Source organism: Neopsephotus bourkii, unplaced genomic scaffold (genome assembly GCF_033783945.1).
Source record: "Neopsephotus bourkii isolate Nb327-2 ecotype Australia unplaced genomic scaffold, CSIRO-AGI_Nbou_v1 NB_450, whole genome shotgun sequence".
Taxonomy (NCBI): domain Eukaryota; kingdom Metazoa; phylum Chordata; class Aves; order Psittaciformes; family Psittacidae; genus Neopsephotus; species Neopsephotus bourkii.
The window spans coordinates 2,397,837-2,419,631 of NW_026900952.1; the positions used below are offsets into that span (position 1 = coordinate 2,397,837).

Consider the following 21,795-nt stretch of genomic DNA (forward strand, 5'->3'; position numbering starts at 1 on the left):
CACCCTCCTTCACTGTAGAATAGTCTCCTTAAGAGGCTGAAATACTTGTACTCCAATAAATATCTTGCAAAGTATGTTCAAGGGCAGCTTATTTTAACATTCATCACATTTAACAAGACTTTTACCAGAGCAGAGAGAACGCGTAACTAATTGTTGGAAGATATGGTCAGGTTTATTGTGACGGGTAACTGTCGGGCAATTATGATTTATTTATTCAGAGGGAGATAAGGCATGCATTGTTCTCTGGAAGAAAAAAAAAAAAATAAGGCTGATCTTAAAGTTAATGTTATTTCCCATGTCTTCTTCAGTCTTTTCATAAACTGAGGAGACCCACCAAAGCACAATTCTCATTGGCTCAGTCCATTCAAAATTTGGGGGTTCAAGCTTAACCTCTCCTCATCCTGCCTCCTGGGCCCGGCAAGGCCATGCAGGCGCATCTCCTCCACCTAGTTTTTGAAGGGTTTGTTGTCATGAGGAGACACCTGAGCTCGCCAGTGTCCCCCGCAAGGTCGCCGAGCCTCTGTCCCCGCCGGAGGACTGGGTGCCCGGCCGGAGCCACAGCGGGGAGCCAGCTGCCGCCCTGGGCAGGGGACAGGGGTAAGAGGTGGGGGCTTTTTAATCTGGCAATCAAAGAAAGGAAGACGGACAGATAATGAAAGTGCCCCATTGCTGCCATCGTTCCTCGGGGCCCTGCGTTGCCCTCGCAAATGGAGACACCGAGGAGCGGGCGGGGAGCGTCTCCGTCGACACCGGAGGCGGCGGGACGCACGGCTTGGCCCCGTGGCCAGCGTAGCCCTTTGCTACACCCCACGAGCGCAAACATATCTCGGCCTGGGCAGCTGCTGGCGACGGCTGAGGCGGGTGGGAGGCGGCCGCCCTCCACCGATGCCAATGGGGGCCCCGAGCCGGCTCCCCGGGCTGCTGCCTGCCCCTCTTTGCCTGTCCCTGTCAGCTCTCCCTCCCCTCGCCCGTGCTGTTCCCGGGTGGCCGATGCCAGGTGGCTCTGCCTAGCCCCGGGGAAGCCTGGGGCTTCGCTGACCGGGAGGGCTCTTCCTACGTGCCGAAGGAGGTTCGGCTGCAGCCCCAAGGGGGAGCAGAACCCCGCGGTACCCCGGCAGCGCCTGACGTCGGGGCTGCCTTCAGTTCTGCCGTGAGCTTACTGTTCCCGAGTCCGGCAGCTCCAGGCAGCCCAACCGAGGTCGGGAAAGGGAGGAGGGGCAATAAAATATAAAGAGAAGGTGCCCGGGCTCGCCTGTGCTCCCGCACTGCCCTGGCGTGGCGGTTCCTTGCCGTGCTCCACCAAGTCCCTCAGCAGCAGCCTGGGGCAGAACGGAGCTGCCACCACTGTGTGCTCCCAAGAGCCCCTCGGAGCCCCCCACGACCATTACGGCATCGCCCTGGCCACAGTAGGGGTTCGGCTCTCCAGCCCCTTGCCCCTTACCCCTCTACCCGCTCCACACGCTCCCCCCCTCCCCCGACGGCTGTGCTGCTGTCGTAGCTAACAAAAGTTTTTATTCTCATCCTCGTTATCTCCAAACTGGCAAAGTGACCAAGAACAAACAAAAAACTTGTTTTAATGTAAGGGTTGCTCACCTGGTGCAGTAAAGGTCAGTTCTCAGAGCAAAGGACTTCCACTTCCAGAAAAGTCTGGTTTCCCGACTTACTCAACCGGAAGAAAGAGCTCCAGTAGCTATTTTACATACACTCTTCTAAATCTGTTTCAAAGGCATTTGATGTAGGGTATAAAGATGCACCTTGCGCTGCTGTCAACACCCAGCCCGAGGCTGGGGCTCGGCCGCTACGTGCCTAACTCCCCCACAGAGGCAAAGTAGCAGATTTTTTTTTTATTTAAAGTCAAAATTTATAACCCTTTTCACCAAATTTCAGCTCTTGGACACTCGGCAAAGCTTTTTCCAAAAGATTTTTGATTTAATCAGAAACCATTTGAGTTGTGTTTTGATCCTACCACTGCTTTCCTTTCATTTGTTTTAAGACAAAAGTAAAATCGAATCGGTTTCACCGACAAGAAGCCGGAGCCCGGGGTTTGGGGTGTGCTCAGGGCCGAGCCTCCGTTGCCAGGACCCTCCCGGGGCGCGGCGGAAAGGGGTGAGCTCCCCGCCGGGACCGCCCGCCTCCGATCCCCCGGGATTCCGCCGGCGGCTTCGGAGGCGGCTCGACGGTTCGAGGTGGGGGGTGCAGCTGGGGAAAGGCCTGTCCCTACAACCCCCCACCCCCCGCCCCGACTCCGGACCACCGCCTCTTTGGAGAACAGAGCTCCTACCTCAGCCTAGTCACTGGTTAGTGCTCCCTCGGACCTGACTCGACGGGGCAGGAGAGGTGCAATGCTTGGCAATAGGCAGTATTCACTGTAAACCACTCTGATGTTCAACCGATTAATTCTGGCGTGGCCTTGAGCACCGCAGGGGGGTACAGAGGGAGTCAGGGGTTGGGACCGGGCCCCTGAGCGCCCCCCGGGGCCGCCATTCGGTTGCCAGCGCCTTTCGGTGGGACGGGCGCAGCACTCGGTGCACAGGGGAGCGCATCCCCCCCGGCTGGGGCCGAGGCGAGGGCCCCCCGCACCCACAGCGCTCCGAGCAGAGGGGAGGGAAGTGGAGCCCTCTTGTAAAGCTCCCAGCGGTCGGAGCCCGCAAGATAAACATCATTAGAAATCATTGTAATTGGGATTGTGAAATCTGACCTCTGACCCGCCGGGCTACGTGTCACAACCGTGTTTGCTTTGATTCCTCGAAAGGCGGCACAAAAGAACAAGCTCCGTGACAGGAGGCAGCGGGATCCGAGCCCCGGCAAGAGAGGACCGACGGGGGGGACACGCGTGGCCTCCTCCTTCTTCCCCGAACCTCATTTGCATATGCAAAGCAGCAGGCTGCCGGGCAGCCCCTCCCGGGGGGTGGTCGTCGGCCCGGGGCCGGGGTTCTGGAAACGGTTGTACCCGACTCTCCGGGTGCTTTTAGAGGGAGGAATGAGCGTCCGTGCGCACTTCCACCAGCGGAGGGAGGGGAACAGGGGGTCGTCTGTTGGGTGTTGGCTGAGATGTACACCGCATAAACGTGCTGCTGCCTCGGGAATCAGGGAAGGGGGAAGGGAGAAGGGGAGCTGACCCCCCTGACAAGAAGGGACAGGGAGTTACCGCTTCTCCCCCAGGGCTTTTCTGCCTGAGTTTGCAGGTCCCCCACCCAAAACTGAGGCTTCCTCGTCCCATCCACCCCATCCAGTCCCCAGCTATCTGGCCCGTGGCCCCGGTGCGTGTCCCACACCTCCCTGATCTGCTCTGCTCCGCTCAGACCTGGTCCCGCTCCGACGGGGAGGGTGCTGCGACTCCTGCTTTTACCTCTGAGGTCCTCGCAATCCACCGCGGGGCTGGTGCTGAGCCAGGGGCGAGGGCCCCCAAAACTACCGGCCGAAGGGCATCCCCCGCGGGGCTGCGTGTCTCGGCAACCCGCGGTGGACAGAGGCCTCTCAGGGAGGCAGGGAGAGCAGACCCGGACCAGTCTCGCCTGCGCCAGTCCCCTCATATTCCCTGCTCATCTGCTCTCCGCAAGAAATCCTAAAAGCATAATTACATTAAACCCCCTGATTTGTTTAAATAATCCTCTTTAGGCTCCCCTTAATCTGCCCTGTATTTCCCCTGTCGTCTTTATTCCCGACTTGTCTGCCTCAGGTGAGCTTGGCCGGACACCCCGAGCCTGAGGAACCCCTTTCCATTCCCTCTTCTTCCGGAGCCCCCCTTTCTGCGGGCGATCCCCGCGCCTGGCAGCCTGTCCCTGGCTGAGGTAGGCAGCGGGCCCGGGGCCCTATCTGCGGGCGGGGGAAGGCGGGGGGCCTGACAGCCCCGCTCGGCCCAGCTCCAAAAGCCAGCCTGAGCATCACCCGTGTCCCACAGGCCGGTTTCTTGTCCCCTCTGCATGGCCCAGCTGGGTCCGGCTGGGGAACGTTCTCAGGGAGCGTCGTTACCCGATTTTTAAGAATTTACATTTTTTCGCCTATACAGCTCCGGGGGACTGCCAGGAGAAGTGTATATGAGAAAGCAGAGAACTGAACTGAGATTTGAGCGGGGCGGGGCGATGACCTCTCTGCGTTCCCTCGACAGCAGGAAGGGAAGGGGGACGGGGGCGTGTGTCTGAATGTGCACCCCGAAACCTGCAGCTTCCCCCGCCGAGACCCCGGCAACCACTTGTCGTGTGTGTGTCCGTCCCCCCCCCGAGCTCTCACTTTGAAGGACGGTTTGTTTTCCTCGGTGAGAAAGATTTAAATCCATGTTTCAAACACAACAAAAAAAAAAAAAAAAAAAAGGAGGGGGGGGGGAAAGAAATGCAGAACTTTAGATGGCGCTGTACAACATTTATTTAAGCCCTCCGAGTATTCCCAGCTGCTCGGCCTGCAGAGAGGAGCGCAGGCCTCTGCGAGCAGGGCTGAGCTGGGCGGGTATGCGTGGGGATGCGCTGGAGTGGGATGCGCTGCGGTGGTATGGGGTGAGATGGCGTTAAGTAGGGTTCTGCTCAGCTGGCAGCGAGGGCGGAGGGCAGGGGACTCTTGCCAGGCACGGCAGCCCTGTCCTGCGCCTCCATTCTCGGTCGGTGTCAACTGCCGGCAGCCCTATGGAGAAACAGTTAAAAAGCACAGAAAAATGAGAGGCCATCTCTGTTCTCCTTATCCTCGAACAGACGGAAAACCCCTAGTGCCTACGACGGGGCAAGGAGGGGCGAAGCTGCAGATTTGATGGGAGCTGCAGGCTGTGCCGGCCGCGGGTGCTGCTGCTCGCTCACCTCCGCGCCCCAGCCCACCCGGTCCCTTTTCCCGGGGGCATGGCCTCGACTTCGCCCCGTCCTCCAGAAGCGGTGCAAAATTAGGTCGTACCCCTGGTCTAGCTCTGTCTTCTTCTACCCTCCGTCGCGCCGGCTGCGGCTCCCGGGAAGGAGTTCAGAGCAGGAGAAAGAAAAAGAAGGGAGAATAAAACCCGACAGGCAGCCCCGTCGGGCGCCTGGCAGCTCTCTGCCCTTCCCGGCGCCCGGCTTCTGTAGGGGCCAAGAGAAGCGGACCCCCAACTCCTGCGGCTCCGCGGGGCTCCACGCAAAGCACTCGTGGCGATAAGGCCCGCGCACGGCGGCCCTCGACGGCTCGAGGACAAAGCCACGGGCTCGTCGGTGTTTCGGACAGGCTGAGCAGAGCCGTCCCCGAATTTACCTGGTGTGGATGCAAAAGCAGAGCAGGGGCCGCAGCTGGGAGTCCCACCGCGCCGCCGGCCCTCCGCGACCCCGCGCTTCCCACGGGCAAACGTGAGCCCTAGCACCGCTCCGACAGGGGAGAGGTGGGCAGCGGCAGGGAGTGGGAGCGCTCCCGGGCAGCAGTGGCGAAGCGCCCGCTGCCGAGCAGCAATCGTTCCGGCCGCCTCTCCTCTCCTCTCCTCGCCCCGGCTCTGCCCTATCCGAGGAAATATCCTCGCTGGAAACTCAGTCGGGGAGCAGACAGACCCCTCGGTGCGAGGCAAGGAGCTTCCAGGCAAATAAATCCCTTTTCACCACATCCCGGAGTCCTAACCGTCCAGACGGATTCAGGCTTTTTTTTTTTTTTTTCCCTGCAGGAGCTGGTGATACATTATTACCATTATTACGGGGTGGGTTTTATTTCTCGTTAAAAAGGGAGCTGCAAGAGGGGAGGCACGACCGCAACAGCAAAAGAGAATTCATTTTTAAAGAAGGTAGGAAAATAAAATTATTAAAAAAAAAAAATCGAAGGTCTCAAGGTTTTAAGCAAAGGATGAGCGGTTTAAAAATTGCCGCACTGTTCTATCGAAAACAAAACCTAAACACGCCTCTGCAATGGAACTATATACACAGCGTATCGTGTGTGCATATATATATTTATCTTTTATATTTTTGTGTATATATATGTATATACAAACGTCCACACACTAAAACAAAGGATTACAGGCACTCTGGATCCTGAACACAGTCTACACTTTATTTCAGACTACAGATTTCTGAACATAATAAAATCTTTGGCTTGTAGCGGCGGGTTCAGTCTCGCAGTCTGTGGATCAGAACATATTTTTTTTTCCTCAGGAAAAAAAATAAAAGACAGAAATTCACACACGCACACAGAAGAAATGAGAGCAAACGAAAGATCGGAAAAGTCAGACAACTGCTGTAAAACAAGAGCGACGGACATCGAGAGAAAAAATAAAAATAAAAAAAGGAAAGCAAACAAAACGAACAAACAAACAAAAGAGAGGGGGAAGAGACAGAAGGGGAGAGAGAAACTGTCCAGCAAATAGAGATCGCTACACGTATTTCTTACCTGAAATTAAATATATACAAGGTCATATGCTGTTTGGCTATATAGAGATTTTTTTTTTTAAGTGTTCATATTTTTTTTCGTGATTGGAGTCCTTATACTATGGATAGACAATAGATCTGCTTTTAAATAACACCTGTCTGCCTCCCGGTCGGCGGGCCGGCGCCGCGGCGCTGGGCTGGGGGGGGGGGTCATTCGCTCTCCTCTTTGTCCTGCACGGTAGTGGTGGAGTGGTTGTAGAGTCCCTGGGCCATGAGGTGCAGCGCCAGTCCGTTCTTGATGCCCGTCGCTTTCTTGATCTTAGCTCGTTTGTTCTGGAACCAGATCTTGATCTGGGACTCGTTGAGGCTGAGCTCCTGGGCCAGACTCTGTCGCCGCTGCTCCGTGATGTATCTGTTCGCCTGGAACTCCGCCTTCAGCCGCTGTAGTTGCTCGGCTGTGAACGCCGTCCGCGGCCGCTTGTCTTCCTTCTCCGTCTTCTTCTTCTTAAGCTTCCTGGTGCGGGGGCCTGCGGGCAGGGTACACACATGCGGCTGGGCAGGGCCGCGCCGCCGAGCGACCGACCGACCGCCCCCCCCCCCGCCGGCCGGCGGAAAAATGGCCGACGGCAAATTTGTGCCGGTCCCGTGTATCCCGTCCTCCCTATACCCCTAATCCCGGCACCGCAGCCCCCAGTACAGCGGACGGAAGGATGGGGAAGGAGAGGCCAGGCCGGGGCCGAGAGCGCCGCACCAACTGCGTATTCCCCGCCGAGCCGGCCCCGCTGGTACCTGCAGTGCTCCTATCGCCCCCCGCCCCGACACACGTCGGGGAGCCGCTCCGCCCGCCTCGCCAGGACGAGCCGCGCTCCCCTGTACCGCCCGACACCGGAATCCGCCGGCCGGGCACTCCGCCGGGCAGCGCAGGGGGCAAGGGCCCAGCAAGCCGGCACCGCGGAGCCGCCGAGAGCAGCACTCTTTGGGGTGGGGAGGGGGGGAACAACCCCCACCGCATGGGCGGCCCAGTCCCGGAGGACCCTTCTCGGCCACCACTCCCGAGTCTAGCCGATGCCTGGTCCGGGCTCCCCAGCGGCCGATCTTTGCCGGGGAGCCCCGGCCCCGCCTGCGACTCCCTCCACGAACCTCAATCTAAAGCAGTGCCACCCCCGCCCCAGGCCTGTATGGGCCTATGCGAAGTGTCACAGAGCTCGCCGGGAAGCAGCCCGGCTCTGGGCCACATTCTGATGGCAGTGCCCGGCCAGGGGAGGGGGGTATCCCAGGTGCTCCGCACTCCAACCCAGCCCGGCCCGGGGGGAGCAGAAAGAGGACGGAGCCCTGAAGAGAAGGAGAGAATGATCTACGAAAATCCCCCGACAGCTGCCTGGCTCGGCGGGCGGTCCCGGGTCCTCAGCCCCTCGCCAGCAGCAGCCGCAGCCGGCAAGGCCTCCTGGCCGCCGAGTAGGCCGAAAGCTTCTCTCCTCCTCTCCCGGCGCAGCCCTCCCCAGGAGGGGACTTCCCCGCGTCTCGGCGGCGTCTGCTGGCAGAGAGAGGGAAGGGGCCCGGCGGGATGCTCCCGAACTTGGCCGGCGGAGGGGCAGAGGATGCGGGGAGGGAGTCGCTGTGCTCCGGTACCTTGCAGCGGGGTGCCGGCGCCTCCGACTACTGCAGCCCGCTCGTCCCCGAAGCCGGGAGAAACGGCCGGGACCAGCGGACAGCTCTGAGCACAACAAAGAGGGCGACCAAGCAAAGCCGAGCCGCACCAGCGTGCCCTCGCCCTTCTCCTCTCCGGGCTGGGGCAAGGAGAAAGCTTCAATGAGGATATGGAGTAATAATCCTATGCCCGAAGAAAGGGAAGGAAAGGAAACGAAGGCGCAACTGGAAACCGCCTGGCGCACGGAGGCCCTGGGAATCTGCAGCAAAACACCCGTGGCCGGGCCGGCCGGGAGCGACGGCCACGCTGTCTGACAGCTCTATCACTCCATCAATCACACGAGTCAATCAAAGTGGCTTTTCTGAGTTTCAAGTCGCTGGACGTGTCAATAACGGGGGATGGAGATGGCTCGGCCGAAAGCGCCTCATTGACCGCAACCAGGAAGCCGCAAAGCCGGGCCGGGGCCGGCTACAGCCTTCTCCGCGTCCCGGAACGACCCCGGGAAGCCGGCCCCGTGTCCCCGGCGGGGCACAGGGGAGCCGAACCCGGCCCCGGCTAGCAGATCCCTGTCTGCTGGCCTCAGGAGTCAAGGGGGAGCCCTCTCTCCTCGCCTTCTGCTTCTTTCAAAAATAATAATTAAAAAAATAGGAAACAGAAACTAACGGTGATGAAATACGGGGCTGCCGGGGTATCTGGAGGAGTGTAAAGTGCCTTGAAGGGGCGACAGAACGGGCTGAGGCCGGAGAGCCAGGCAGGCGGCTCCCACCGGGGCAGCCCCAGGCAAAGATACGTCCTCTCCCCGAGAGCCGGGCCTCATACCACGGCCGGGAGCACCGGCTCCCGCGGCAAAGCGCGGCCTAAGGGCCTCAGCCTCGTTGCAGAGGGCCCGGTAAACAGCCTCTCCGCCACCTTCCTAAAAAAACCCCACTGAATCTTCTCCTTCTGAGCAAACAGCCCTCAGCACGCACCTCCAGCAGCCGCTCAACATGTGGCTCAGGACTCCCCCCCGCCGCCACCCCCGAAAGGCCACTAGCTCCCAGGAAAAAAATAAAAGGGGACAAAAAGCCCCCAGACACGGAAGCAGCGGAATCCGCGGCCGTTTTTCGCAGCGCTCCCGCCCCAAGCCGCCGCGCTGCGGAACAACCCGGGCTGCGGGGTTGAAGGGGTCGCTCCCCGCCGAGTCTCCGCATGAAAACGCGGCCGAATCGGAGCCCCGGCGTCACATTCAAATTTAGGAGATTCGGGGAGGAAGGAGGGGTGGTTGGGGGGAGCACGGGGGACGCGTTTCCTCTCTCCCCGAGTGACCCAAGACCATCCCCCCTCCCCGCGCCGCCCCACGCGAGGTCTTTAGCAGGCCGGGAGCCAAAGCAAAGGGGAAGAGGGAAGGGGGGGGGGAACACGACCTTGTCACGATTTTAACAGCTCCCAGATGCGCCGCGGTTCCTTACCCGAGGACGGTCTGTCTGAATACCTAGTGCAGTAGACCCAGGCCGGCCACACCAGCGGCTGTTGCGAGTCGGGCTTTATAACAGGTCCTCCATTATTAGAGCCCATGAGGAGGATGGCGGGGCTGCCGTGCTCCCCGTACTTCGCCGGGTGAGTCTCGCCCCCGTCAGCGGGGGGCTTGACCGTCCCCGACGCCGCCGCCGCCGCCGCTGTCGCCGCGGCGGGGCTGGCTTTGGCGGCGGCTGGCGGCGGCGGCGGCGCGGGGCCGTCAGGACGGCAGTTCGAGTCCGGGCAGAGGAGGGAGGGCGGGTTGGGCGGCCGGGCCAGCAGCGGGTTGACGTTTTCTCTACCTGAGCTCTGCCCCCGGTCTCCGTCCCGCTCCCGGCTGCCTCCTCCGCCGCCGGCCGGCGCGGGCGGCTCCTTCTTGCAGCCGAAGTCCGGCCTCAGGATGTTGTCGATGAAGAAGTTGGTGGTTCGGTGGGGCGGCGGTGGGGGTGGCGGCGGGTGGCGGCGACGGGGCAGGGGCAGGGGGCAGGGCGCGGCGGGGGAGGCGGGCGCGGGGCTCGGGGACACGGGCACGCTCTCGCCATCGCTGCCGCTGCCGCTGCTCGCCGGGCCAGGCGCCGCTTCTCGGTGGCCGTGCCCCTCCGGCGGCTCTTCCATGCTCAGCCCCCGCCACGGAGCTCGCTGCCTCCTTTCCCCCCCACCCACCCGCTTTACACCCACCCCACTTTGCCGGTGGGTGGCGGGTGGAAAAGGGGGAGGAAAAATCTAAGAAAAAAATATCTATTAAAAAGAAAAAGAAAGAATGAGGGGGAGAAAAAAGGAAAAAAAGAAAAAAAAAGAAAAAAATAAAATCCACTTGTTGGGCTGGAGCTGAGATATTTTTTCTCCCCCTTGCACGGATGGATCCAAAACCGGGGAGACACTCGAGAGCTTCTCTCCCCCTTCTCCCGATCAGCTTATATTTCCATCAAAAAAAAAAAAAAGTGAAAAAAGAAAACCCCCACACTGACCCCAAAAAAGTGTGCTGCGGCAGCTCCGCTCGGGCCCCTAAAAACCCGCCCCAACAAAAGCCGTCAAAATCTGCCCATCGCCCCGCCGCCGCGGCTGCTCCACGCTCCCCGCTGTCACGCTCCGCTCTGCCCACGCCGCGGCTGTCGGGGCCCGTCCCTGCCAGCGCGGTGCTGCCCGCCGACCGGGCCGGGATATTAGTAATTAATTTTTATATATTTTTTTCCTTTTTTTTTTTTTTTGGTGGTTTGGGATTTTTTTGTCTTGAAAAAAAATTAAAATAATAAAAAAAAAAAGCCCAAATCTCTGACAGCTCCGGTCCGTGCAACAAACTCTCCCTAAAAAATCCCTCAGCCACACTTTTTTCACTCGCACCGGAAGCACGTGAGGCGGCCCCGCACGTGGGGGCGGCCAATGGCGCGCCGCCGCCGCCGCTGACACCCCGCGCAGCCGCCAATGGGAGCCCGCCGGGCCGCCGCGATAAATACCGCGTGGGGACGGACCGGACGGGACGGGACAGGGCGCGACGGGGCGGAGGCACCGGCACCGGGTCCCGCCAGCAAGGGTGTACAGGCACCCCCCAACCCCCGCCCAGCCCCGTAAACAACTTCCAGCGGCGTCGTGTCTTGCGCTGGAGTTGGTCATCGGCCGCTTCGCTACTGCCCCCCCCAAATAATACCCCCCCCGAAATCTCTGGGTTCTCTTCTCGTCTTTTGCGTTTCTTTTTCTACTCCCCCGCAGCCGGGTTTGGCAGCGAGGAGAGGTGGCGAGCGCGGTGAGGGTTGCGAGGCATCAAAACTTCTTTTTGAGGAATGAAAATTATTATTAATAGCAATAGTAACAGCAATAAATAAAGGCAGGAGCCGCTGCCGGGGTGAGCTGGTCTTACAGCCGCAGCCGCTCGACTGGTTTGTTCCTCTGTTGGGATTTTGGGTTGTCTTTTTTTCATTCTTCGGGATATGAAGCAAATTAGCTGCCAGGTCACAGCTCAATTCGTATCATGTTTCATGGTTTTTTATGTTTGTTTGGGTTCGGTTTCCTGCTTTTTCTTTTCATGTTTTCTTGTTGTTTCTTTGTTTTGGTTTTTGTTGTTGTTGTGTTTTGGGGGGGTGGGCTTTTGTGGTTTTTAGGTTTTTTTGTTTTGGGTGTGTTTTTTTTTTTCCTGGATGTTTCTGGGGGTTGGGGTTTGGTGGGGTTTTTTTGTATTTGTTTGGGAGGGGGGGGTTGCCTGGCAGAGAGTGAGCACGTCGGCTCACGTGTAGAGCCAGAAGGGAAATTTAAAGGATTTTAGAAGCTGGAAGCAAAAAGCCACTCTTTGGGGCTGATGAAGCTCTTATAGAAAATAATTTACAGAAAAGAAAAAGTACAAATGCCCTGAGCCCAGTCTGGATTTTGCTGGACTGCCAGGGCCGAGCTAGGCGCCATAGGAAGGGCGGCTCTGCCGCCGCCGATGCCTCCAAACCGGCTGCTCCCTGCGCGGAGGTTCTGATGCCCCGGAGAGGGAAAATGTCGGTGTCCCCACGAACGGACACGAAGGGGTGGGGCTCCCACGACATCTCAAGTGTTACACGACAGCGTGTCCAGACGGGCCGGGGGCCCCGAGGCCCGGTCCCTTCCCGGACGACCGCAGGCACCTGCTCCGGGCCAGAGACGCTCCCCGGCCCGCGGCTGCTTCCCGGGTATGCGGGAAGAGCAATTCCCGGCGTTTTCTCCTCCTGACGTAACAGAAAATCCCCATCTTCACCCCCTCCTCAAAACGGCGGCCGGGCAGCAGGGTTGAGGAGGCCGCAGTGTCCCGCGCTCTGCTTCACGCCGCTCCGCGCCGTTCCGTGGGCCTGTCCGCGTCACTTGCCGCCGCCTATGTATTTTATATGTGCATGAGTGCGTGCTCAACCCCCGTACCAGCGTGTGTCTGTGTCGCGGCGCTCCCCGGCGGGCTGAGACGCGGTGCCGGCAGCGGCCGGTCCCCTCCTCGCCCCGCCGGCCCAGCCCGGCGCTTCCTTCCTCGGGAGCCGCTCGGGAAGCGGCCCGGCCCGGGGTTCCGCTTTCGGGAGATAACCGGCACCGGGAGCTGGAGGAGACACCTCCGGGGCCCGGCAGCAGCTCCCCCGGTTACCGGGCAGCGTGTGTGTCCTCCCGTCTCCGAGGCACGATAGTTGCTTTCCCCACCGGGAAAACGTTACCGAATTGTTACTTCCAGCCACACAATAATCCCCTAAAATAATAGCCGGCGAAACACAATCAGCCCCAGAATCAAGAGCTTCATCCGCAATTAAATGAATGTTACCCCCCCCCCCCGCCCCGCCCGCATTCACAATATCATATCATTTACTCGCACCGAAATTGGGTTTATTTATATTTAAGTTAGCAAAATTGAAATCTTTATCCCAAAAGCGAGCGTGGGTACTTAATTAAATTCTAATTAGGACACTATCAATATCCCATTTAGCCACGTAGCCTTTGTGAGCCGCGGTCCCTTTCAGAGCTGTAAATGGGGGCTCGCTGCCTTATCTCTTCTGCAAGAGACGCCTTGAGAAGGGCTGCAAAAGATAATTTATAGGTTTTAATTACTCTTCATTCCGCCTGATCAGCTTGGCGTTCATCACAGGACGGCGAATAAAACCTGGTCAAAAGCACTGTCACTATTCCCTGGCAAGACGCTTAATCAAAGTAAGCAGGGCCATATTACACGCTGCGAGCTTCTTCACGTAATTTCCCAGCTGCTGATAAAGCTAGTTGAATAATGCTGCAGTCCTTCGGAGACACCATTTACAGAAATGACTTTATTGACGGCTTAACGTCGGTAATTCATTTTACCTTTCATGTATTGGGAGCCCGGATTTGTTACAGTAATAGGATGATAAATGTCCTGGCGGCCCTATAGCTTTTATTATTGAATACAATACACACACCCATCCTTAAATGTTCCAAAATTGGGTAACAAAAGGGAGAGAGAGAGAAATCGAAGCCTTTAACTATCTAATTTGCCTTCCCGAGGGCGGGGGGGGGGGGGGAGGAGGAGGGAAGGAGTGAGGGGGGGTGCGAAGTGTGTGCGTGTATGTATGTGCGGGTGTATGTGTGGGGGGGGATTATTTCATCTGGAATCCTCCCTTCTTCTAGAAACTGGTCTGGATTTTAAAGGCTTCTCTATAAATCGAGTAGGTTTGTGTACGGAAGGGGTGGGGGATCGCCTCAATGAATAAGGAGGGGTTAAAGGAAAAGACGATATACATTTCCAGGATGGATATTTTTTCCACCGCGACCCTTCCTATCGAAATAGATAAATATTACTCTCCGGCTTACAGATAGTTACAGTAATCGGAGTAATATGTCTGCACTGTGCCTTAAAGACGGAGGCTTAAAAAAAAATAATACTCCCTTCTTAGAAAAAAGTTCCCTCTGTGACTTGTGGGCGCAGCCGGGTTTCGGAGTGCCCGTCAGGGGGGCCCGGCCCGCGGAGCCCCACGCCCTATGCCGTCGTGGGGGTTAGGGTACGGAGCAGTCCCCCGCACGGGAACCGGGGGCTGGGCTTCGGGGCTCGCTGCCCCTCGGAAGTGCCCTGGTGCGGTCTGAGCCTCTTGCAGGACGATGTGCCCACCGGCTCCCAGCTGCGGCGCTTGGGTCAGCCCCCCTGGCGTAGATGGAGAAGATGAAATCCAGGAGGGGGAAAGCAGTCGAGGGGCGGCGGGGCCGGGGAGCCGGGCCCTGGTGCCAGCCGCCGGGTTGCGGGGAGGAAGCCCACACTGGTCCCTTCGCTACGGCGTCCTCAGCCTCTTCGGAAACTGGCCGGAATGATTTCTCCGATTTCGTTGCATTTACTTTCTTTTCTTCTTGTTATTCTCCTCTTTTTATTCTGTTTGAGAGAGGCCACCAAAGGGAGGAGATTTTAAAATTTAAATTAAAAATAGTATCAGAATTCCTTCGCACTTTTTTTTTTTTTCGGCACCCTTATAGGAAGGAGGAAGTATAGAAACGTGGTTAATATACGCTGTGGTAATCCTATTTCTAGGTCTAGATCAGATCTCATTGGGGCCTTTGCTGAAGGACATAAATGAGTTGTTCTAATACAATAGATTTCATCCTTCCTACAGGGACTGGCTGACCAGAGGTTTTGTTAAAAGTGAATACGAATAGATTTCTGCTACAAGTGCAGCATTATTATTATGAGCTGTAAGGTCAGACTATACATTCCGGGTCCCCAAAGCCTATAGACCCTGGGAAAGGCGCGGGATATACCACGTCATTGTACCTGACAGTCTCTTCAATAGACTAATTCAATTATCGCTTGGGGATTCAGTCTTCATTGAAAGCAATAATAGCAGTGTAATTCGTTGGTAAATAGGTATTGGAAGCAGCCCCGCTCGAAACTTTTTTTTGGGGCACAGGTTTATATTCCCGGGGTACCCAAATCACGCCCGTACACACGCAGGGAAGGAAGAAGTGGTAGGTTTTAGGGACAAGGATTCCCGGGCTGCGGGGAGACGCGGCTCGGCCGCAGCCCCGCACTCCGACCCAGGCGAGTAGGGCCGCGGCCCCGCTCCCCCGGGAAGTTCTCGGGACGCCGAGAAAGTGGTGCCCTGGCGTCCTGGTGTACGGTTATGAATCAATTACTATCCGGGACCACCCCTGCCCCAGCTATGCAGACCGGTTCTCAAGTCACAGGGAACTGTAGGAAAGGTTTATTTTTATTTACTTCATTGTCTGTCCCAGCTTCCCAAGGGGGACGGAGATGAAAACATCCCACAGAAGTTTCTGGGAAGAGGAGGGAAAACTGTCTTTCTTATTCTCACAGATATTATTGGTCTGTTTCACCTTTTACAAAGAGAAAAAAAAAAAAGAAAGAAAAAAAGGGAAAAAAAAAAGAGAAAGAAAGGGAAGGAAGAAAGAAAAAAGAAATATAAAAAGGAAAAGGAAAGGAAAGGAAAGGGGGGAGAAAAATTAAAAGGAAAAGGGAAAGGGTGACAACAACAAAAAAAGGGGGGAAAAGAAAAGAAATAAAAGAAAAAAGAAAGAAAAGGAAAGAAAAGAAAAAAGAAAAGAAAAGAAAAGAAAAAAGAAAAGAAAAGAAAAGAAAAGAAAAGAAAAGAAAAGAAAAGAAAAACCAAGACAATGAAATGAAAAAAAAAAAAAGAAAATAAAGAGGGAAAAGAAAAAAGACAGAAAACCGGAAAAGACAGGGAAAAAAGAGAAGAAGCATGGAAAACAGGAAAATAAAAACGAGAGAGAAGAGAAGAAAAGAGAAGGAAAAGGAATGAGAAAAGGAAAAAAGGAAAGGAAAGGAAAGGAAAGGAAAGGAAAGGAAAGGAAAGGAAAGGAAAGGAAAGGAAAGGAAAGGAAAGGAAAGGAAAGGAAAAGAACAAAAGAAAAAAAATAAAAAATAAAATAAAAGAAAAAAAAGAAAAGAAAAGAGAAAAGAGAAGAAAAGAGAAAAAGAAAAGAAAAGAAAAGAAAAGAAAAGAAAAGAAAAGAAAAGAAAAGAAAAGAAAAGAAAAGAAAAGAAAAGAAAAGAAAAGAAAAGAAAAGAAAAGAAAAGAAAAGGACAAGATAGGAGAAAGAAGAGCCCGCTTCTTTCCAGTGGCCTGGCTGCAACCTCCTTCCCATCTGCTTCCCGAGCCCCCTCCCACCCACATCTGCAGCCCACCCTACCTCGCTGCGAGCAGCACAAGTCACCTGGATCGGCCTTAAGAAGTCCCAGCGCCGCGGGCGCTTGTCGCAGGCAGCACTATAGTCGGGCGGGCAGCGACATCCCCCCGGCGGGCGAGCTGTCCGAGCGGCAACCTTCAGCCTGGCCGCCTCCCTGCAGCCTGGCTTAAGCTACACTGGATGTTCCTGAGCGCTGCTCTACCCCGCTCCGGGGCAGATCCCTCCGTCCCCTCGCTAAGTACATTACGGAGAGGGGCTGAAAGTTCTGTGCAGGGTTTGGGTCCGCAGCCGGGCCGATCTCGCCGTGCGCCTTCTCTCCCCCCTCTCACAGTGTCCTGCTGGCTCCAATCATTTACATTTTTAAATATGTTTCCAATTTCCTCCTGCTCTCGCTACTACCTATGTCTCTCCCTGTTTCTGTCTCTGCTCGGGGAGCCGTGCAGCGAAGAGCCGGGGACACTTTTGCCTCCGGGGCAGCGGGGCCAGGGTGGGGACTGCTCCGCTGGGCAGGAGGTGGTGAGCCGGGTGCCGGGGCTCGGTGTTGGGAACAACCCCTTACGACTTTTTGCACCTCGAGTGAGTGCGGGATTCTTCGTGGCAGCAAAGACTTTCCCTTCCCCTGCTTCTGGAATTTGGGCTGACAAACGGCACACGGGAACAGCCGTGTCTCCCAGCCCACGCGGGCAGCGCTCCTGGACTTTCTGAGCTTGCATTTGCGTGTGAGGATTTGCGCTTATATTTGTGCATCTGAACGTGGGTGCAACGGGTGTGCAGAGAAGTATCCTTTTGCACACAAATGTGTGCAAATAAGTGAGGCTGTTAGCTCGGAGGGTGCACAAGGACACTACCCCCCCAACCCCCGGCTTCCTCACAGCCCCAAGGGGCTCTCCCTCCCCGCCCACCGCCCGGGAGCCGGGGGGCAGCGCTCGTGGATAGTTAGTTCCACTCTCCCACTGCCGGATGGATGCTCCCGGTTCCTCTCCCGTCCCTCAGGCACACGTCTTCTGCAGCCCGCTGAAGGTGCTTGCTTTACGGGGCGGCCGGGGCTGCCCAGCACCAACTTGAGCAGATACAGTCTTGGTTTGTTATTTTTAAATTTTATTGTTATTTTAATTTTTATTTAATTTTATTCTATTTAATTATATATTTATTTACTAGCCCGAGGTCAAAACAACAGCAACAGTGCTGGGGGACATGGGTGTCCTCATTGCTCCCCTCCCAGCCCAGGGCTATCTCCCAGTACCAATGCTTTGGAGGAGAACCGAGTCCTGTGCCCCTCACCACAGCCAGTCTTCCCCGTTCCATTTCACACCCCCCCCATCACCAAGGCTGGGCCTGGGAGGCGATTTCGCGGGATGGGTTTGTCCCGGCCTTCGCCGGGCTGGGGTGCAGTCACTAGGGAGGTGTGAGGCGGGGAGAAAGGGGGAAGTAGGGATGGGGGGGGGGGGGGGGGAGAGAGAGAGAGAAATGCTTTGTGTTTTTGTCCTCCTTTGTTCCGGAATTAACTTGACCAGTGGGGTTGGCAGGCAGCTCGATTTCGATTTGAAAAACTAGGGGAGAGGGGGGCTCTTTTGATTCTCTTTGGGAAAATGATGCTCGGGGAAGTGGCTGCAGGCGCTGGTACTGGTGCCGGGGTCTCTATGCGGCGGCTTACAGCAACATTTCGTTGAAGGCACTGTTTCTACCTTGGATGAAAACTTTCGGGTTTAATTATCCATGTTGCTTCTACCAGCCGGGCTTGCTTCTCTCTGCTCCTCCGTTCCCAGGGAGAGAAAACTGTGCGTAGGGCTACAACGCAGCAAGACAAAATAATCAGCTTTAAAAGTCCGCGTTGGGTTGGGTGGGGGAAGAGACAGGGAAAGGGACAGAGAGTAAAGCAAAATATGTCTATTGCCTGGAGAAATGATGCAATGTTGCTGCTGCCCAGTGGCAGTAACCGGAATTGGGTCATTTTAGGGACAAACGCTGGCAAAATTCAAGTCACGTTCACTTTTGATATAAGGATGTGTCCTCTTTAAAAATTGTTATGCAAAAGACTCTCGTACGTGATCTTCCTGCGATAAAAAACAGAAAGCCAAATATTGGAGCCCGAGTCAATAATGTATGAACAGATTAAGCAACCTTTCTCCCAGGCAATTATTTCAGCAATTGAAAACCTCGCTCACTCCAAATTTCAAAAATAATGATAGCAATAATAGCAAAAGTAAATAAAGCCCAGCACAAGTGCCATGGTCTTTTGCTCTTTGTCCCCTGCTCGGGGAGGGTGGTTGGCTTCAGTTTTTCTTCTTTCTAGCCGGGGAGAGTGTCTGAGAAGGTGTTTAAAACAGCAGCAGTCTGAAAATCACAACAATTCATAATAATCTACTGATTGCGGGAGCAAATAGGCATATCGCGGGGATACCGGCCTGCCTGTGTTTATTTGTCTTTAAAGCTCCGGGTAAATTAAGTTTCCGGCTGTGTAATTCTAACAAAAGGTGATAGAAAAAGCACTGGGGTAGTAATAGATGGTGGCACCAGGGATCGGTGGGGGAAATGGGTCTAATGCTGATTTATGTGCCGAAGGCCGGTGGGCTCCGCCGCCGCGGGAGCAAGGCGGGCCGTTCCGCGGGTGCGGGACTCCGAGGGGGCTGCGCGGGGGGCGGCCGGGCCGAGCGGAGCCCTCTTCACCGCCCGGAGCAACGGCTCCTGGGGAGGCTGCTGCCCCGCATGGGGAGAGACAAGCATCTTCCCCCCCCAGGGCCGAGATCCCTTGAATATCACGGCAGGGGGGGATAAATTCGGCTGCAGAAGGGCAGCGGGTGCGGGCAGGGACTGGTGGCAGGACCCCGGGTGCCTCTGCCCTCTCTGCCAGGGTCAGGGGGCAAAGAGCTGGCAGTGTCTAAAATAGCTGCAAAGTTTTGAGAAAGAAAACCGTCAGTCACCCACTGCAGACTGCTTCCCCCCACACCATTTTTACTTTTGGTCCCTTGCTCTGTGGCTGCCGGGCAGTGCTGACCCTGCAGTGGGTAGCATTTCCTTCATGTGCTTAGCTCTGGCTCCCCAGTAAAAGCTTTCCCCCTTCTTCACCAGTTCTGATCTTGGTCTTGAATTTGGTCAATGGCATTTGTTTTGGTTGCAAAAGCAGAGAACAGGTCACAAGCAAACAAACAGAACTTTCTGGACTGGGGTCTGCATGTGCCAAGAGAAACTGCAACCAGGTTTGAAGTGAGGGACAGGACTTTGGACCCATTTGGGGGCTGGAAGGGAGAGAGATGGCAAAAAATTATTTGGGACCAACAATTCCTGCCTGTGCATCCAACAGAAGGGGTCGTGTGGGAGTGCTGAGATACTGGATCAGCCAGCCCCACTGACCGGCTATAGCTGAGAGCCTTTTCCAAGCCACACCGGAGGAGTACAATAGAAATACTCCTAGCATGGCACCTCACCTGCACACCCAGCCCTGCAGCCACATCCCACATCCCTCTCCAGACAGCAGCCTTACATTCCTGAGCTAGACAAATGATGAAAAAGTTCCAGTTACTGTCTAATGAAAGGCCTCCATCTCCCTTCCCCCAGAGGTTTCCGATGCACATATAATTAGCTCTCAATATTTCATGAATATGGGGTTTTACTAATTCCTTTTCACTCAGGAGATTTTGCATTTGCCGTTCTACCCTCTCTGTCATTTTGCACAAAGCCCTGGCTGTGGGAAGGGGTGGCTGTGGCTTGAGGTGGGTTCTTCTAGCTGGATACGCAACACGCCTCAGCTGCCCCAGGCCTCAGCCCAGACATCCTGAGAGACACAGATCCCAAATGACGGACCACAGCTTTTTTTTTTTTTTTTTTAATCCATGCAGAATATTAAACATGCTGTGGGATTTTGGTTCTTTGGGGAAAGCATTTCTTCAACGGGTAGCCATTCAGGAATAGGTCTTCTTCTGAGTTACTGCATGTTTTAGGTCAACTGATACTTTCTGACCAAAAAGAGTAGTCATCTCAGACAAAAGAAGAGGTAGAAGTCAAGCTAAATGTCATCAAGAATTGTCCCACTAGATCTTGGTGATTGTGCACAGTATCAGCCTCAAATTGTCTGATTACCACACAGTTGTACTGGTAAGAACTCTAAGCTCCCTCTCTGTGTAAGAAAAGCAAAAACTATCACAGCAACTTCTTATAGATATAGATATAGATATAGATATATGTATAATTTCCCATCTGGTTCACTGGGAAGCAGTGACTTAAAAGTTCTCATGTTCATAGTCTGCATGGAAAAAATCTGGGGAGTCTTACCTCCCTTCCCCAGCACCAGATCTGTGGTTGTGGGGCTGCTCAGGGCACAGACACTGAGGATGCCCTTCATATATAGGCCTGAAGCGCAGTTGGTCAGGTGCCACCAAGCCACCATGTCCATTGTGATTCCCCTGCTAGAGTTGCCTGGGTGCTGCAGAGGGTCTGACCCTGTCACCCACATGTCACCCTCAGGTCAACCCAGCATCCAGTGTCTGTCTGCAGAAAGTTGCACTAGGCAGAAATCTGCTGGCCTCTGTGGGAAAAAGGCATTAACCTTGTTCTTGCAAGGCCAAGAAGGACCTTCAGCTGCTGCAAGGCAGGCTTTGCTGGGCTGGTTGTGCAACAATAGCCATCCTTCCTCCAATCATGCTACAGATATCAACTACTTTTTTTTTTCTCATCCTGCTCTTTCTGAATGCATGTGCCTCAAGTAAAGTGATGTAAAGATAGCTCAGTCCTTGCTGAGTTTTCCTAAGCACACTGCAAGAGCAAAGTTTAGTCCTCTTGTTCAGGCAGAATTAGACTAATGGACTTTTTGACACATAGCCTTCATGCTAAACACTGGCATTTGCAGTGCAGTAGATGGGCTTCTGTGAAGACAACCCCCCAACCAGAAACAGCTCATTAAAAATCCCATTATCCCCATAACTTGCTTATTATTAATTTAAATGACTGTCTTATGATTTGTCAGAAGGAAAACAAATCCTAAAACAAACGATGCTTGGAATCACTGAGCCTGGTGGGCAATGGATTTTATTTGCCACACATTTGCAGTTGGATGTTACAGAGGTTTTTCAGTTTACAGTAATTGCTGTCTCTCTATGTGGTTCATTGAAGGATAGCTTTGTTTTCTCACATTAAACTTTGTGAGTCACTAGTTACTGTGCTTTGTCGATTTCTTAATAACAACTTTACACTTAGATGGGCCTTTTCCACCCTGCAATTCTCTAGTTATTTACTAGGAAGCCAAGAGGAGCTGGTGAAAGGGAGAGGAGTTCCCTGAGTGACTGACATGGATGCAGGATCAGGATATGCAGGCATTCTACTGAGTTCTGAGTCATGTTCAGCAGGATTTTTCCCTGTGTCAGAGACAGACAGTTCATTCCCATAAAGTCTGTCTGTGGGTGTGCCACAGCGGGATTTTTCAGTACTCATCAATCCCTGGGGGTGACTGTGCAGGTAATGAAATCCATAGGAATTAGCACATTTGGAGGTTGTAAACCCAGGCCTATGCTGCCTACAGGGAACATTTTAGAACCTGAAAATACCTCCTTTAGCTCTCTCAGGAGTGACCTGCAGCAGGAGCAGGAGCCTAAGGGAGAAAGTGGTTATCCATAATTGCTCTGGGCTGAGGTGGCCAATGCCAAGACCCTGACTCACTTTAGGCACCGCTTTGTTGCACCCCACAGTGGCCATGGACTCTGAGGGATTCAAAGGTGGCTGACACTGCTCTGGTGTGCAGGGAACATATGGCAGAAGGGC

At 55.0% G+C, this 21,795-nt stretch overlaps 1 protein-coding gene across 1 annotated transcript; it reads right to left on the reverse strand.

The window, feature by feature from the left end:
* Positions 1–5,958: 5,958 nt before the first annotated feature.
* On the reverse strand, positions 5,959–10,190 carry EN1 (engrailed homeobox 1). The gene is made up of 2 exons (XM_061349595.1): positions 9,390–10,190; positions 5,959–6,820 (listed from the first exon to the last, which is right to left on the reverse strand). The coding sequence occupies exons 1-2, from the start codon at positions 10,048–10,050 to the stop codon at positions 6,504–6,506; spliced, it is 978 nt and encodes a 325-aa protein (XP_061205579.1). The 5' UTR covers positions 10,051–10,190; the 3' UTR covers positions 5,959–6,503.
* Positions 10,191–21,795: the final 11,605 nt, after the last annotated feature.

What these genes read in the sequence shown, in the direction of transcription:
- EN1 (XM_061349595.1), bottom strand. Translation starts at nt 10,050, where the DNA reads ATGGAAGAGCCGCCGGAGGGGCACGGCCACCGAGAAGCGGCGCCTGGC. An exon ending in TTCAGACAGACCGTCCTCGG is followed by an intron (nt 6,821 to 9,389) that starts GTAAGGAACCGC and finishes CCCTGCCCGCAG; the next exon opens with GCCCCCGCACCAGGAAGCTT.